Genomic DNA, 15432 nt, shown 5'->3' with positions numbered 1-15432 from the left:
CCAGAATATCCAAAACCTTTCATCAAACAATCGTAAAAAGTTCTTAATTTAATTTTAACTCATGGTTAAAAACCACAGTTAAAATAAATGTCTCTTCTCCATTGGTCAAGTTACTGAATTCATACAAGGTGCAGATTTACAATTTCCAGAATTTAAATTTTTAATTTTCGGAGAAGAAGGCAGACAAACTTGAATGCCCGTTTTAAAAAGGGCAAATAATTCAAAAAGTACCGTAGCTGTTGTGTTGTTGTCACCCACCCGTGACAGGCACTTGAAGGGCTTTGGAAAATGGTTTTCAGCTCTGGGCTCCCTTAAACTGGTGTTGAAATAAGTTAGTTTGGAGCCCTTTCCAACCGCAGCTCTTGCGAGGCTTTATAAAACTGAGCGAGGATTATTAGCGGGAATGGAACGGAAAAACATTTTGTTTATACTGTTTTTAAACACTTTTCAATACCAGCTCAGGGAACCTGCTCAGCTTCTGGCCCTAGCCAGGGCCTAGTTCTGCTCTGGCCCGCCCAGCGCTGTCTGGTTTGGGCAGGTCTGATCTGCCTGGGGCTTTGCCTACGCTGCAGAAATCGACAAAGCAATTCCCCGGCTGCACCGGGAGCCCGGGTGGGATTCCCACTGCACACCGGGCTGCAGCACCTGGCGGCGGGAGGGGGGTGCAGGCCCGCTGAGTGAGAGCGCCGCCAACAGCGGGGCTCGGGCAGGAGCCCGGGCGAGATGGGCTCGGCCGGCGCCTGCGAGAGGAGCCGCCGGGGGGGGGATTCCCCCGGAGCGAGGGGCCCAGGCGGGGCCGCAGGGCGGAAGAAGGCTCAAGAGCCGCCCCTGCCCTCGTGCCCCCGCTCGCGTCTCCTAGCAACCACGCGGCAACAGAATAGCCGGGCTGGGGCAGCGCCGCTGCCGCCTTCGGAGCGTCCCCCGCGCGCCCGCTGCCTCTGCTCGGTGCGTCCCCGCCCCCTCCCCGCGTAGCTCCTGCGCCCTGCCCCCCCTTTCGCCGCGCCCCCTCCCCCTTCGTCGGCCTGTTTCACCCCCGCTTCCTCCCGCTGCCCCCCGCACCCGCTGCCCCGGCCTGCTTCACCCCAGCCCCTCCGGCTGCGCTGCTGCCCCCTGCCCCCTCGCGCTGCCCCCCCGCACACTCCTCCTGGCTCCCCACCCCCTCTTCCTTCCCCTCTGCCCCACACATGCTCTCAAGTGCTTCCGCCCTCCCCCACATGCACCCTCTGCCCCCAGGTGCACCCTCTGGTTGTGCCCTGCCCCGTGTTTCTGCCCCCACGTGCATCCCCTTTACCCCACATGCACCCTCTGGATGCCCTCTGCCCGCTCCCCACACGCACCCCCTCCGTACCCTCTCACTGCCCCATTCCCCCTCTTCCCCTAGGCACCATGCGCCAGACTCCACAGGACAGCATGCACTGCAGGAAGAAGGTGCCCCCGCACCAGCTGTAAGTGCTACCTTTGCTATGGGCTCTCTGGATGTGCAAGGCCCAAGGGGGCCAGCCCTGAGGGACAGTCCCTGCAGAGACTTGGCCCTGAGTGGGTGCTGGAGGGGGTAGCACCTGGTCCTGTGCTATTGGGTGTTGTCCTGCCATGGGCTCAGGGCCCTGGGGACTGAGCCCTTAATGACCTTCTGTCCCCAGGGTCTGATGCTGCCAGCCTTCGCTCACCTGAGTAGCCACCATTCCTGCAGTCTTCTGATTGGGAGCCAAGTATTCCTCAAATAAGTAAATACTTGCAGGAATGGGACCCAAGTATTTAGCTGAACTGCTTGATCTTTCTGTCTCACTGCACCCTGTGCTATGTGCCTACAATCATGTGTGCGCCTTAGGAGGCTGTAGACACATAATGCCACACTGGATCAGACCAATGGTCCATCTGGCCCAGTATCCTTCAGAAGAAATGAAGAGATCATGATCCAGCCTATGTCATCCAGTCCCAGCTTCTGGCAGTCAGGTTTAGAGACACCCATACCATAGGGTTGTGTCCCTGACCATTTTGGCTAACAGCCATTGGTAGACCTATCCTTCATGAACTTACCCAGTTCTTTTTTTAACCTAGTTATACCTTTGGCCTTCACAACAACCCCATACGATGAATTTGTGTGTGTGTGTAACTAGTTTCTTATGTTTGTTTTAAGCCTGTTGCCTATTAACTTCATTGGGTGAAACCTTTCTCCACACCATTCATGATTTTATAGCTCTTTATCATATCTTTCCTTAGTCATTTCTTTTCCAAGCAAACAGTCCCATTCTTTTTAATCTCCCCTTATATGGAAGCTGTTCCATAACCCTAATCATTTTTGTTGCCCCTCTCTGTACTTTTTCCAGTTCTAATACATTCTTTTTAAGATGATGCAACCAAAACTGCACAGAATTTTCAAGGTGTTTAGATTTATACTGTGGCATTACGATACTTTCTGGCTTATTATCTATCCCTCTCCTAATGGTCCCTAACATTCTGGTCACTTTTTTGACTGCCGCTGCATAGATGTTTTCAGGAAACTATTCACAATGACTGCAAGATCTTTCTTGAGTGGTAACAGCTAATTTAGACACCATTATTTTATATGCAAAATTGGGATTATGTTTTCCAATGTACATTACTTTGCATTTATCAACATTGAATTTCATCTTCCATTTTGTTGCCCAGTCTCCTAGTTCTGTGAAATCTATTAGTTACATCCTAAGATGACTGAAGAGTTACAATCTTGAGTAATTTAGTTTCATCAGCAAACTTTAGCACTATACCCCCTTTTCCAGATCATTTATGAATATGTTGAATAGGACTGGTCCCATTACAGATCCTTGCAGGTCCCTGCTACTTACCTCTTTCTGTTGTGAAAACTGACCATTTATTCTTGCCCTTAGTTTCCTATCTTTTAACCAGTTACTGATCCATGAAGGGATCTTACCTCACGACAGCTTACTTTGCTTAAGAGCTTTTGGTGTGGGATCTTGTCAAAGGCTTTCTGAAAGTCCAAGTACGCTATATCCACTGGATCGCCTTGTCCACATTTGTTGACACCCTCCGAGAATTCTAATAGATTGGTGACGCATGATGTCTCTTTACAAAATTATGTTGACTCTTCCTAAACATACTGCATTTATCTATGTCTGATAATTCTAATTACAACTAATTTGCCTGGTACTGAAGTTAGCCTTACCAGCCTGTAATTGCCAAGATTGCCACTGGACCCTTATTTAAAAATCAGTGGTACATTAGCTATCCTCTAGTCATCTGATACAGAGATTGATTTTAAGCAGTAAGTTACATACCACAGTTCTGCAATTTCTTCAGAACTCTTGGGTCAGTGCTATCTGGTACTGGTGTCTTATGGCTGTTTAATTTATCCGTTTGTTCCAAAACCTCCTCTATTGGTGCCTCTGTCTGGTTCAGTTCCTCAGATTCTGTGAAACAGCTTGTCTTCCTTGAATGCTCCTTTACCTCTTTGATTGTCTCATAGGCCCACTGATTGTTGTCAGGCTTCCTGTTGCTGATGTCCTTATTAAAATGGTTTTGCTGTTAGTTTTTGACTTTTGCCTCCTTTTTTGGATGACCTAATTATGCTTTTACACTTCCTTAGGTCTTATGGTCTGAAGAATTATGTTTCCTTTTTATTTCCCTCAGTAGGATTTTACTACCATTTTAAAAGGATGTCTTTTTGTCTCTAAACACCTCTTTTATTCTGCTGCTTAGCTATGGTGGCTTTTTTTTTTTTGCTTGTTTGGTTAAATTTTTGGGGGGTATACATTTCATTTGAGCCACTATTATGGTATTTTTAAATAATTTCCATGCAGTTTGCAGCATTTCACCCTTGTGATTGTTCCTTTTAATTTCTGTTGTTGTATGCAGTGTTGTAGCTGTGTTGGTCCCAGGATATTAGAGAGACAAGGTAGGTGAGGTAATATCTTTTATTGGACCAAATTCTGTTGGTGAACAAGACAAGCTTTGAAGCTACACTGAGATCTTCAGGTCTGCAAAAGGTATTCTGGGCCCTGGTGTACTCTACAGAGTTGGGGCTAGTCTACACTGGCAACGTTAAAGCACAGCGTGGCAGTGCTTTAACGTGGCTTGTGTGGTCATGGCCAATGGGAGCTGCAGGGGCGGCGCCTGCGGACAAGGCAGCATGCAAAGCCGCCTGGCTGCACCTGCACGTAGGAGCTGGAGGCGGGACATGCTGCTGCTTCTGGGAGCTGCTTGAGGTAAGCGCTGCCTGGAGTCTGCACCTCTAACCCTCTCCGTCCCTGCCTGGAGCAATCTCCTGCACCCCTAATGCCTCACCCCCAGCTGGAGCCCTCTCCGCCCCTGCACCTCAGCCCCTGAACTCCTCATTTCTGGCCCCACCCAAAAGCCTGCACCCCAACCCCCAATTTTGTGAGCATTCATGGCCCGCCATACAATTTCCATACCCAGATGTGGCCCTCAGGCCAAAAAGTTTGCCCATCCCTGAGTTAGACTGACATCAACTGTTGCGGGCTTTCAGAAGCTGTCCCATAGTGCCTGACACTGACAGTTCAGTTGGTGGAAGTGCTCCTCGTGAGGACACGCACTGCCAACACAAGGAGCAAAGTGTAGACACACACAAGTAATGTAACTATTGCAGCAACTGTATGCTGGCATAAATTAGGTTGGCTTAATTTTGTAGTGTAGACATGCTCTGAGCATCACAGCTAAATACAGGGTGGAACAGATTGATTAGCATAGGTAGTTAGTACATATTCCAAGGGACCATTCAAGGTGGAGTTAATAGGCCACTCCACTTTGAATGGTTCCTTAGACTACGTGCTATCTACCTATGCTAAACAATCTGTTCCACCTTGTATTTAACTATGATGCTCACCATTCCCAGACCAGAAAAAGAGCTCTGTATGGCTCAAAATCTTCTCTCACCAACAGAAGTTGGTCCAATAAAATATTTTACCTCACCTACCTTGTCTCTCTAATATCCTGGGATATCCTGCCAAGTGCTGCTACAGGTAAAAGTTACCTTTTCTTTGGTAACTTTTCCAGTCCAATAAAGACTATTGTATTAGTGAACAGAAATGATGTTTAGCATAAAATGAAATTATAAACTCCTCAGAGAGCTGAGCCATTTCAACTGAAGTCAATGGAAAGATTGTCATTTGTGTCTTTCTACTGTGTGTTCGTACAGCTTCCCCACAATAGAGTCCTTATCCTGATCAGGCCTCTAGGCATTACTATCATGCTAATAAAGTTGTTATTAATGTTTGCATACAAAAGTGTCTTGTCAGAGCCAAGGCTCCTCAATGACTCCTTATTTGTTAATTGCTCTGAATCCAGCAATTATTAGTATGAGGTAAGTGATTGATATCCATTGGTAGTATTATGTGGTGGTTTATTTCCTGTTCATGACTTGAAGCTATTGCATAAATAAGAAATTTCTTCCTATACGCTATGGGCATGTTTGGTTCTGAGGAAGACACTTTTTGTTGAAACACTAGCTATATCTTTTATGTTAATGATCTGTTCTATTTATTATTTATTTTTCTAATAAAGTATTTATTCACTTTATTCATTATTCACATAGAAATACTTCTGAGGTAGTCTGGGTTTTTTGAATTGGGGTGTTTTCTTTGTAACTGGAATATTCAACTTATTATTCCATTTCATGGAAATGGAGACAAGCCTGAATGAGAGATTGCAGGAAAAAAAGAAGGAAAGGAGACATTTTGAGTGTCATTAATGTGCGAATGATGATATTGTCAACTGTGATCAGAGATAATGTAGGCAAAATATAAAGACAAGAGGAGGCGACTAAGAACAGATCCCTTGGGGACACCAGCTGAGAGAGGATGAAGGAAAAAACGGTTATTATCCTAGTATGGTGTGAAAGATTTATTTAACCACAAAGGTTTTTTTTCTCCTGCCGATAATAGCCCATCTTAATTGATTACTCTTGTTATAGTTAGTATGGCAACACCCATTTTTTCATTTCCTGTGTGTGTATCTTCCTACTGTGTTTTTTCACTGCATGCATCTGATGAAGTGGGTTTTATCCCATGAAAGCTTATGATCAAATAAATTTGTTAGTCTCTAAGGTGCCACAAGTACTCCTCGTTCTTTTTATTTGTACAGCCTCATCCTGATTTCACCTGCACATGTATTTATCATGAGTAACACCATTGAAGGTAGTAGATGCATTAGTGAGAGTGATCCTAATCAGGATTTAGGGTTAAGCTCTGCTGTCCTTTATGACCATGTGAATTTAGAGTAACTCCATTGAAATCAGTTTTATTCTGGATTTGGAAAGTAGTGAGTGAAATCAGAATCAGGCCTACTAAGTTCTTAGCAGGTATTTTATTATCCTCTTCTATGTGATATAGCTATTATACCATCAACAAATATTGGTATATATGCATGGAAATAATCAACTCTTTGTCATGTTATGTCTTTCAGCCCAAATACTTATAGAATATTTAATACTGATATACCAGAAGTAAACATGAGAATAGAAAAGGTCAACAGTGAATATATACCTAAAAAGAATAAACAGTCTTTCCAGCACTCGTATTTACCAGAGTGGCGCAATAATCCCCAACCACGTTATGCAAAATTAATTAACACCAATGTAAGGTTCTTAAATGAACCAATATACTATATGGAAACAGAAGGCACAGTGGCTAAAAAGGTAGGACCATTTTGCATTATCTTTCAAATTAAGGTAATATTCTAAATAATATGTACATGTATGTTGTATAAAAGAACTAAATTAACTAATCTTACGGATCTGAATGAATCCCTCACTAGTAAGGAAATAAGAGTATTACGCCTTAAAATCTCTGCTTAACTTACTCTGTTGTGCCTAGGTATTGCAGCATATATGCCATGTAAAATTATTCACTGTGTGAGGATACTTGTGTTAGCCAGGCACAATGTGGCAAGTTGCTAAACTCTGACTGTCCTTGCTTTTGTAAGTTTAAGTCAGATTCTTGGATTTACTTTAGCACACTGTAGTTTGTAATTTAATTTGATTCTTTTTGTGTACTAGTATTAAAAGAGAACAGTGATTCTTAAAAAGGGTGTTTGTATATCTCATTTCTGTGGCTACACCTACCCTTGTGGCGGCATGCAGAGTGCAGACACTGCATGCCCAGCTGTAGCAGGTATAAATAGCAGTGTAGACATAGCTTAGAGCAAGGGTTCTCAAGACATATTTTGGTGGCCTCAGAGTGCGGCCACCAATTCTTGCTGGTGGCTGCTTTCACACTTTTTCCTAAAATACTTAATTAGCTTTAGGGAAAAACAAATAAATATGTACATAATATATGTCCAAATCATTGTAATTTATTTATTGCTAGCTAGTAAGTCTGTTGTAAAAGTGATATTAACAAACGTAGAAGTATCACTTTTCACAGCACACTTGCTCAGCCCTGACAAGCCTGGGGACAAATTAAGCCTGGGATGGGGGGCCAGGGGAGGCAGCAGGGGGCTGGAGCCCGAAGCCCCAAAGCCAGAGCCCGAAGCCTGGCAGCCAGGGGACAGGGCCTCGGGACGGAGCTTGAAGTTGTGCGGACAGAGCCTGCCACCCCACCAACCCAGGGCTGAAGCCCAAAGCCTGAGCCCAACTGCCTCTGGGAAGGTGGGGAACTCACTGCCTGCCTGCTCCTACAGCATTGTCCCCCAGGTGTTTCCGTGGGGACAGGGCACAACCCTTGATGGCGGCCCCAGCAATCAATACCAAGGCAGTGCATCCAGGAGCAACAGAGAGGGGGAGGGGCCGCTACCCCCCCCCCCCCCATCACAGCCCAGGAGGCTGTGGCCGCAAGAAAAGCCCCTGGTGGCCACATGTGACCACGGTGGCTGCATTTGAGAAATGCTGGCTTAGAGTACAGTGCTCTACAGGCCTGAACCCCCAGGGCATAGATATACATAGCTCTCGACACACCCAAGTAGTGCCTCCCATGTCCACACGGCTATTTTTAGCAGTGTAATGTCCCACTGCCGGAGCCTTTCTCCACAGTAATAAAAGGCTCCAGCAGCAGGTAAAGGCTGCAGCGGGGGGAGACTCCCTGCTGACAGAGCCTTTCTCCGTTGCCTCCCCCTTGCTGGAGCCTTTGCTTGACACAGTAAGGGGGGAGAGAAGAATTTCAGTGCAGGACAGAAGAAGGGGGAATAAAGATGCTGGATGTCAGTGGGGTCATGTTAATCAAACTTCAGACTAGGCTGATTTTTCTCCTATTTAGGAGTCAGAATGTGCTAAGCAATAGTGAGAGTAGATTGGGGGGCGGGGGGATTTGGAGAGTTGGAGAAGCATTCTGTCAGTACTTGCTTTATACCTAAGTGTTTGGATAGACATACATTTTTCTTCCCTTTGACTTTAAAGCATCATTGGTGGCCAAGTGGGGAACCATGTGTATATCATTATAGTCCACCTTACGACAGACAGAGCACTCAAAGAAATGATTTCCAGAAGCCAACCTGTACATTGTCTTCTCCAACTAAATACAGCAGTAAACTACAGCCTTCCTGTGGAATAGGTAAGAACCTGTAGGGAAGCTCTTTTTTCCCCCTCCACCTTCCTCTCCCCCCCATACACCAAGGCAGGTGTATTTTTTTCTCTGTATTCAGAATAAACAATAACTGGTAATTCAGGTACTTTTGTATGGGATCTTTTGCTGTCTGACTTTGGATCAAGTTTTGATCTCAGTTGCACCAGTGTACATTTGGAGTAATTCCATTAAAGTCAGTTGAGTTAGTTGCATTGTTGTAAATCCAGACTAAGAGCTGAGTCTCTAGCTAACTATCTATCCATCTTTCTTGCACTTATCATTATGAACACTTGGTAAATGTTGTCCAATTAATAACAACCACTGTATAGAATACATACAAATACTTCCTATTGGCTCCCCCTCTTCTGCAGTTTGCAAACAAATTCAGATTATACAAATTATGGAAATGTCTAATTTTTTAATATAGCTGGAGAGTGAATTGCAAACAATCCTTGAACTATTTCCATCAGTTGCAAATGTATTTGGTATTCATAATTGTTCTGCAGATATTTTGGGTGAATACTTTTGATCAGAAAGAAGCTGTTTGCTCTGACTGTTCTCCCTTTGTTTTGTGGTTCGTCACCTAAGTGGCGGTGTTTCTACTCATTGATTGTTCTTTTGTTTAAAAGGTTCAGTCATGTAAAGAATGAATAAGATTGAAAATTGTCTGAGCTGTGCCCCAAAACAGGTGTAAAGTAACCCCCTTACCTTCCCCCCCAGCTGTGTTGTAGAACAAAGTAATAAAAGTGAGCCTTCGCCAAATTTGTTAAAACTGCCCACGTGGGAGCTGAACCTCCGTCATGCAATGTTATAATAGTGACTGGAACTTTAACCCTGGCAACAGGACTTCTTAGGATTCTTACCCTCCATAAAATCAAATAGAGAGGCATGAGGCAACCAGCAGTGTGCATATATGTGGGAGGGGCCTGGAGTGAGCTAACTGGCCATATCATCTGCATTAGTGATAGTCTCATGCCTGGATCTCTCTACATTCTCTCTCAAACTGTGGTACTAGCAAGCAGGGCTGTCCTCATGCTACTGTGATAATTCATTCAATAGCAGCTGCCGTGCTGCATTTTCTGATTCCATACATATTTCTTCTAAGGGGGCAACTGGTCCTCAGACCAACACCCTTGTTGGATATGGCAGGATTGTTACTTACCACTTTATAGTATCCAAGAATACTGCAATGACAAGAACTTAGCAGCAGTCATGAAGAATAGTATTGTCAGTGTACTACTTGTGAGTTGCATGGTTCTCCACCAAAAAATGATGTATCACTTTAGTGACTATTTAAATGTCAGAAAACATGACCGAATGCAACAAAGTATTTTCTGTTTAACAACCCAGCATTTTTCTTCTACTATCTTTGGTACAGTTAGTGAAATGATATCATTGAAATAAAAATATTTTGGTCCAGATGCTCTGCTGTACTGAGTTCCCACAAGCCAACAGCGAGCCTGGACATGGACAATTTTTAAAATGTGGCAAGGGGACTACCCAGTTGGAGAGTTTAACTAGTTCCTGTTCTCTATGGAGCCTGAGTAGCACAAAGATAGTAGAACAGGCCAGAGACTCTTAGGTTTATGTAGTGCTGAAAAACTCCAAAGCATTGTAGCTATTGTATGCATAGGTGTCACTTCTCTACCTGGCATTAAAAATGGGAACAGGGCAAGCACAGCTCGCCTTCTCTGTTACGAGCAGAGGAAAAATTCACTGTCTTTGGTTTAGCTTGAGACAATGCTGCACACTTGGGGCTCTCTCCTCTTTAGTTGGTGAGGGGGACACACTCAGCAAGAGAATCTGAAGTCAGAGCAGTAGAAGCCAGTAGTTGGCTGGGCAGAATGTGGTGCTCACAATCTTTCTAGCTGCCCATGCAGTAGCAACAGCACCTGAGGGAAGAAGGTGTCCCAGTTCCCTATATATTTCCTCTCCTCTGCAGCAAGATCTATGCCCCTGCTGACTCTTCTCCTTCAAAGGTGAGAGGGGAAAGACACCTGCAACTGCTGGCTTTCTTCCACCTCTGGGGAAACATAGAAAAGTAGCACATAATACATATATTCAAAATCTTTTAAATCCTGCAACTTTCAACCTACAGGAAATTGCATCGGGTATTGCAAACTGTTGGAGGCAAGAAGCTGCCAAACCTCCAACTTCTGTTTAGTTTTTGGTACACATTCTCTATCCTTGTCAAGTCTAAACTCTTGCATCTGTTGGAATAGGGGTAGGAGGAAAATGGAGGTGCTGCTGTGTGTCATGCTTGCAAACACATGCACACACGTTCTTTTTGGCTGGCTATGTACCTGCTTGGGATGTGAATTCCTTTGGGATACATTTCTTGTCTCCATTCTCTTCTCTTCACTGCATTGCATCCCCAAGTGTCATCATAACTCATGATGGCATCCACCAGAAGTGATGAGTTTCTCTGACTAGTTTGAACTACTTTAACCCCTGTTCCCAACCATTGTAGTGCATTCAACTTTGGTGTGGAACAGTAGCTATATTACAAAGCACAGCAATGTAATACAACCTTTCAGGACTGGAAATGAGAACAGATAATATATCCAACTGAAACTGCAAAGGCACTCTAATTTAGATAGGCATATTGTTATTACCGCATTAGAATTTGACCACGAATGCCCCTGTTATTGCAAAAAAGCACCATGGGTGTTTTGTTGACTACAGATGCTCAGGACCTCAGTTTTAGTGTCCACCCAAAAGAGAGAATCTCCTCCTAGCCTTGTGTTGGGACTGTGGTATCCCCAACACTGTGGCTGTTCCTGGAGGAGTTCTAGCCAAATACTGTCCACTTGACCATACTTGGCTTATAAGAGCTAAGATCACAGCCCAAGATGGTATGACTGAAGGTAATACAATTGGCCAAGTGCTCTTCGGTACTTTTAAATTGTAGACTTAATTTTAATACCATGATGTTAAGTTGGCAGATAGCTCCTATCATTGACAGCTTCAGTTTTTTGATGGTGTAGACAGCTTTGCACTGAATACAAACCCCAAAGTAAATCCTAAAAGGATTTATTTATTTTAAAAATCTTTTAAAGGTTACTGCATATAGTTTAGCTTGTGTGATGGAATATCTGAGAACAGAGTCTCTGCTGCATACAGCTTCTGCTGAGAGCTGAGAGAACTGTCAGGGAGCTATTTAGAGCTCTTCCCAGCACAAGTTAGAAGCAGCCTGGGGAGCTGCTCAAATTTATACCAGCCAACTGTAATTCCCCATAACTAGCTGGGGACTGCTGGAGCTTCCTAGCCCAAGGTCTAGAATTTGTGGGAATTTTCTGCTCCCAGGTGGTGCAAAAGGACCAGATCAGGACAGAGAATCTGCCCCACTGCATTAGCAAAACACTAAAACAACTTGCACTTTCTTCAGTTCCAAGTGGTAGTGTCCAAACGCAAATATTAAATGAAAAATGAAGGTGTTATTTTATTATTAAGATACTCAACTGTTAAGTGTAAAATACAATAAACAACTAAAGGCAACAGAGCTTAGATTAAATGTTTGATCGTGGGCCCTGCTTCATCTGCTCATTGTTGCTCCAAAGTGGCCCTAAGGTTGGTGGGTCTGGTCCTTGGAAAATCTCCCCTCTGAAGTTCATTGGGTGGGGCAGAGCTGCTCCAGCTGCTCCTGTGTAACTTTCATTCCCAGCTGCCAATGGGGGGAAGGGGGCATAACTAGAGCAAAATAATGTGACTGGGGTTCCCCTGTGTTCTGGTTGTAACAGCTCCTTGGGGCCATTGGGAGCTGGCACAAGTTAGAGTAGCCTCAGTCTACAATAAGTTGTGCCAAGGGCCCAGTCTGGTGTATGGCAGTCCCAAGATCAAAGGAGTGCAAAGGGCACCACTGTGCCCCTCTGTCCCTTCAGTTGCACTGAGTATTGCTCAGCTGCGACTGAGGGTCTGGCCCTCAAAGACAGATACAATAACCAGTCTATAAGAATGTTCATACCAATTAAATCTTATCTAATCATTCGTTCATCAACCCACTTAATTAGCCATGGACTCTGGTATTTCAGCTATGCTATGCTATGCCATGCCATGTCAAGAATGAAAGTGTTCTTTGTGTAGTACGCCACCCAACAACTGTCTGCCTGCTATCCGCTGTAAAATCAACAAATATTTCTCATGCAGCAGAGCTGTATCTACTGGAAAATAATTATTCACTTCTGGTTTTTTAAACCAAGATGAGTTAAAAGCCATATTCTTTTCATCCTGTGCAGTTAGCATTTGATATATCATATGCAAGTTGGCTTCTCAGCTCTCTTGCAGGTTTCATTTGACTCATATACACAGAGAAATCACATTTGCTAGAATGTGGTTTGGTAATATAATCACTCTGTTAAAAGGTAGATTTGTAAGATTGAAAATTATGTATTTTAATAGCATAAATGAAATAGTACAGTAAATTGGAGGTAGTGATGAGTCAAATGTGCAAACCACATCTCATGTGGTATAAATGGGCCTGGCTCCATTGGTTTTAATTGATCTGTAGTAATTTACATCGGCTCTGGATCTGGCCCTCTAATTTTATTTTATATTAAAGAACACAACCAAAACCAAGTAATACATTGAGATAATCATGCTTTGTTTTTACCAGCAAAGTGCCTGATTTTGCAACCCCTACTCTCATTGGGTAAGAATTTCTTGCTCACTTCAATGGTGGTAGTCTTATGAGTAAGTGCTGGCCAACATGAATAAGGTTTGCAGAATCTAGCCTGGAAATGTTTATTGACAAGTTTATTTTAAGCAGTGGCTTCTGTAGTATAGGGCAGATAAACTGTATGGATCCCACTGAAGCAAAGACCCCTTTTGCCACTGTGAAAACAGTCATCCATGGCTGGACATCAGCTTAGGCAGTATACATATTAGAAACTTTTCTGTGTTATCAGAGTTACCAGAAAATAGATTCAAAGCATTTGTCAGACATGACAGGGCACTCTGCCTATTTTGGTCATGCAGCACATTCTTTCCTATTACTGTTCTGGGGGCTTAATCCTGCACTTAGATGTGTGCTCACAACTCCCATTTACTTACATGGAAGTGTTGGGTGTGTGACAGAGAGCAGAATCTGATTTTGTAATTAGATTACAGTAGCGCCTAGAGACCCCAACTAACATTTGGGCTCTATTGTGCTAAGTGCTGTACAGACAATTAGTAAGAAACCGCCCTGCCTTAAAAGAGTTTGCAGTCTAAATAGATAAGACAAAGGAAGTACTATTGTTCCTATTTTACTGATTGGGAACTGAAAGGAGAGATTAAGGGACAGATTTACAAAGGTATTTAGGCGCACAAAGATTCATATAGATACTTAGTGGGATTTACAAAAGCACCTAAGCAGGGTAGGGCCTAACTCCTATTGAAAGACATAGGATGAGGGACCTAACCTGCTAAGATACACTTTATTTATTTATTTATTTTATTTAATTAATGCCACTAGGTGCATATCTGTTTAATTAGGACCAGATTTTAAAAAGTATTTAGGCACCTAAGTGACTTGCCCATGGTCTCACAGGAAGTCTGTGGCAGAGCTGGGAATGGAACCAAGGTCTCCTGAATCCCAGTCCAGCCTTGTTGGTGTTCTTGCCATTGTTTCAGTTAGTGCTAAGTGTTCCCCCTCCTTCTCCCCTCATTATTTTCTACTTTTCAGAATTTTAGAAAGAGCAAAAATGAGGTCAGTAGTTGTGTGTTAGACCTTGTCTACACTACCAAGTTTTGTCGACAAAGGTTATGTCGACACTCAAAAATCGGCCTAATGAAAATTGGAATATCATGTTCACACTTGCTCCCTCTGTCAGCAGTTGGGGCACTATCATTGATAGTGTGAGCAATGCACTGTGGGTACCTATCCCACATCCTGGGACCGGGCTCAATGTGCCATGATGCATTGCTTTCTGTCCCAGTGCTCCATGGGCTCCCAGCATTTTGCGGCATTTTTCAATGGCCCTTCTTTGCTGTGCACCCCGGCATCTTTGTGAGAAGGGAGGATCCCGCACTGCTCTTCTGTGCTCTGTTAACTGTCATGAAGACATTGTGGATGGCAGTGCAGTTAATCATAAAGTTCCTAACTGAAAAAGACTCCCAGTCACCTGACATGCTGTGTGATATTGATAGGAGCAACTTTAGATTGCTTTTGGTATTCACAGAAGAGCTGCATAGGGTAGACTGTTGCTTTTGGGCTCAGGAAACAAGCACTGAATGGTGGGATCATATCGTCATGCAGGTGTGGCATGATGAGCAGTGGCTACAGAACTTTTGGATGCAGAAAGATACCTGCCTGGATCTGTGTGCGGAGCTCGCCCCAGCACTGTGGCGCAAGGACACCATAATGAGAGTTCCGCTGTGTCGGTAGAGAAGTGTATGGCGATCGCTGTGTGGAAGCTGGTGACTCCAAACTGCTACTGGTCAGTTGAGAATCAATTTGGAGTCAGGAAGTTGACCGTTGGGGCTGTGTTAATGCATAATGCAGGGCAATAAATCACATCCTGCTATGAAGGACTGTGACTGTGGGAAATGTGTGTCAAATAGTGAATGGGTTTGCAGAAATGGATTTCCCTAACTGTGGATGGGCAATAGATGGCACACACATTCCAATTTTGGCACCAGACCACCTTGCAACGGATTACATCAATAGGGAGGGGTACTTGTGGATCACTATGGACATTTCACTGACATCAACGTGGAGTGGTGCATGATGCATGGATCTTCGGGAACACTGGCCTCTATAGAAAGCTACAAGGGGGACTTTTTCTCCAAACCAGAAGATTACAGTGTGGGATATTGAAATGCCCACAGTGATCCTCGGAGACCTGGCGTACCCTTCACAGCCGTGGCTCATGAAACCTTACACGGGACACTTGGACAGCAGTAAGGAGCGGTTCAGCAACAGGCTGAGTAGGTGCCTGATGAC

At 44.1% G+C, this 15432-nt stretch overlaps 1 protein-coding gene across 2 annotated transcripts in view; it reads left to right on the top strand.

The window, feature by feature from the left end:
* The first annotated feature begins 900 nt into the window (after positions 1–900).
* C3H2orf73 (chromosome 3 C2orf73 homolog) overlaps positions 901–15432 on the top strand; it is a 31161-nt gene continuing 16629 nt past the window's right edge. The window contains exons 1-3 of one of the 2 annotated variants that reach the window (XM_045010086.1): positions 1110–1445; positions 6418–6649; positions 8345–8498. In XM_045010086.1, the coding sequence (XP_044866021.1) occupies positions 1297–1445; positions 6418–6649; positions 8345–8498 (535 nt within the window). In that variant the 5' untranslated portion in view covers positions 1110–1296. Of the gene's footprint in view, positions 946–1109; positions 1446–6417; positions 6650–8344; positions 8499–15432 lie in introns of those variants that run through there. The other variant, XM_045010087.1, reaches the window with a different exon arrangement.

Source organism: Mauremys mutica, chromosome 3 (assembly GCF_020497125.1).
Source record: "Mauremys mutica isolate MM-2020 ecotype Southern chromosome 3, ASM2049712v1, whole genome shotgun sequence".
In the NCBI taxonomy this organism is placed as follows: Eukaryota; Metazoa; Chordata; order Testudines; family Geoemydidae; genus Mauremys; species Mauremys mutica.
The sequence above is the reverse complement of the archived record's forward strand: the minus strand, read 5'-3'. Positions and strand labels throughout refer to the sequence as shown.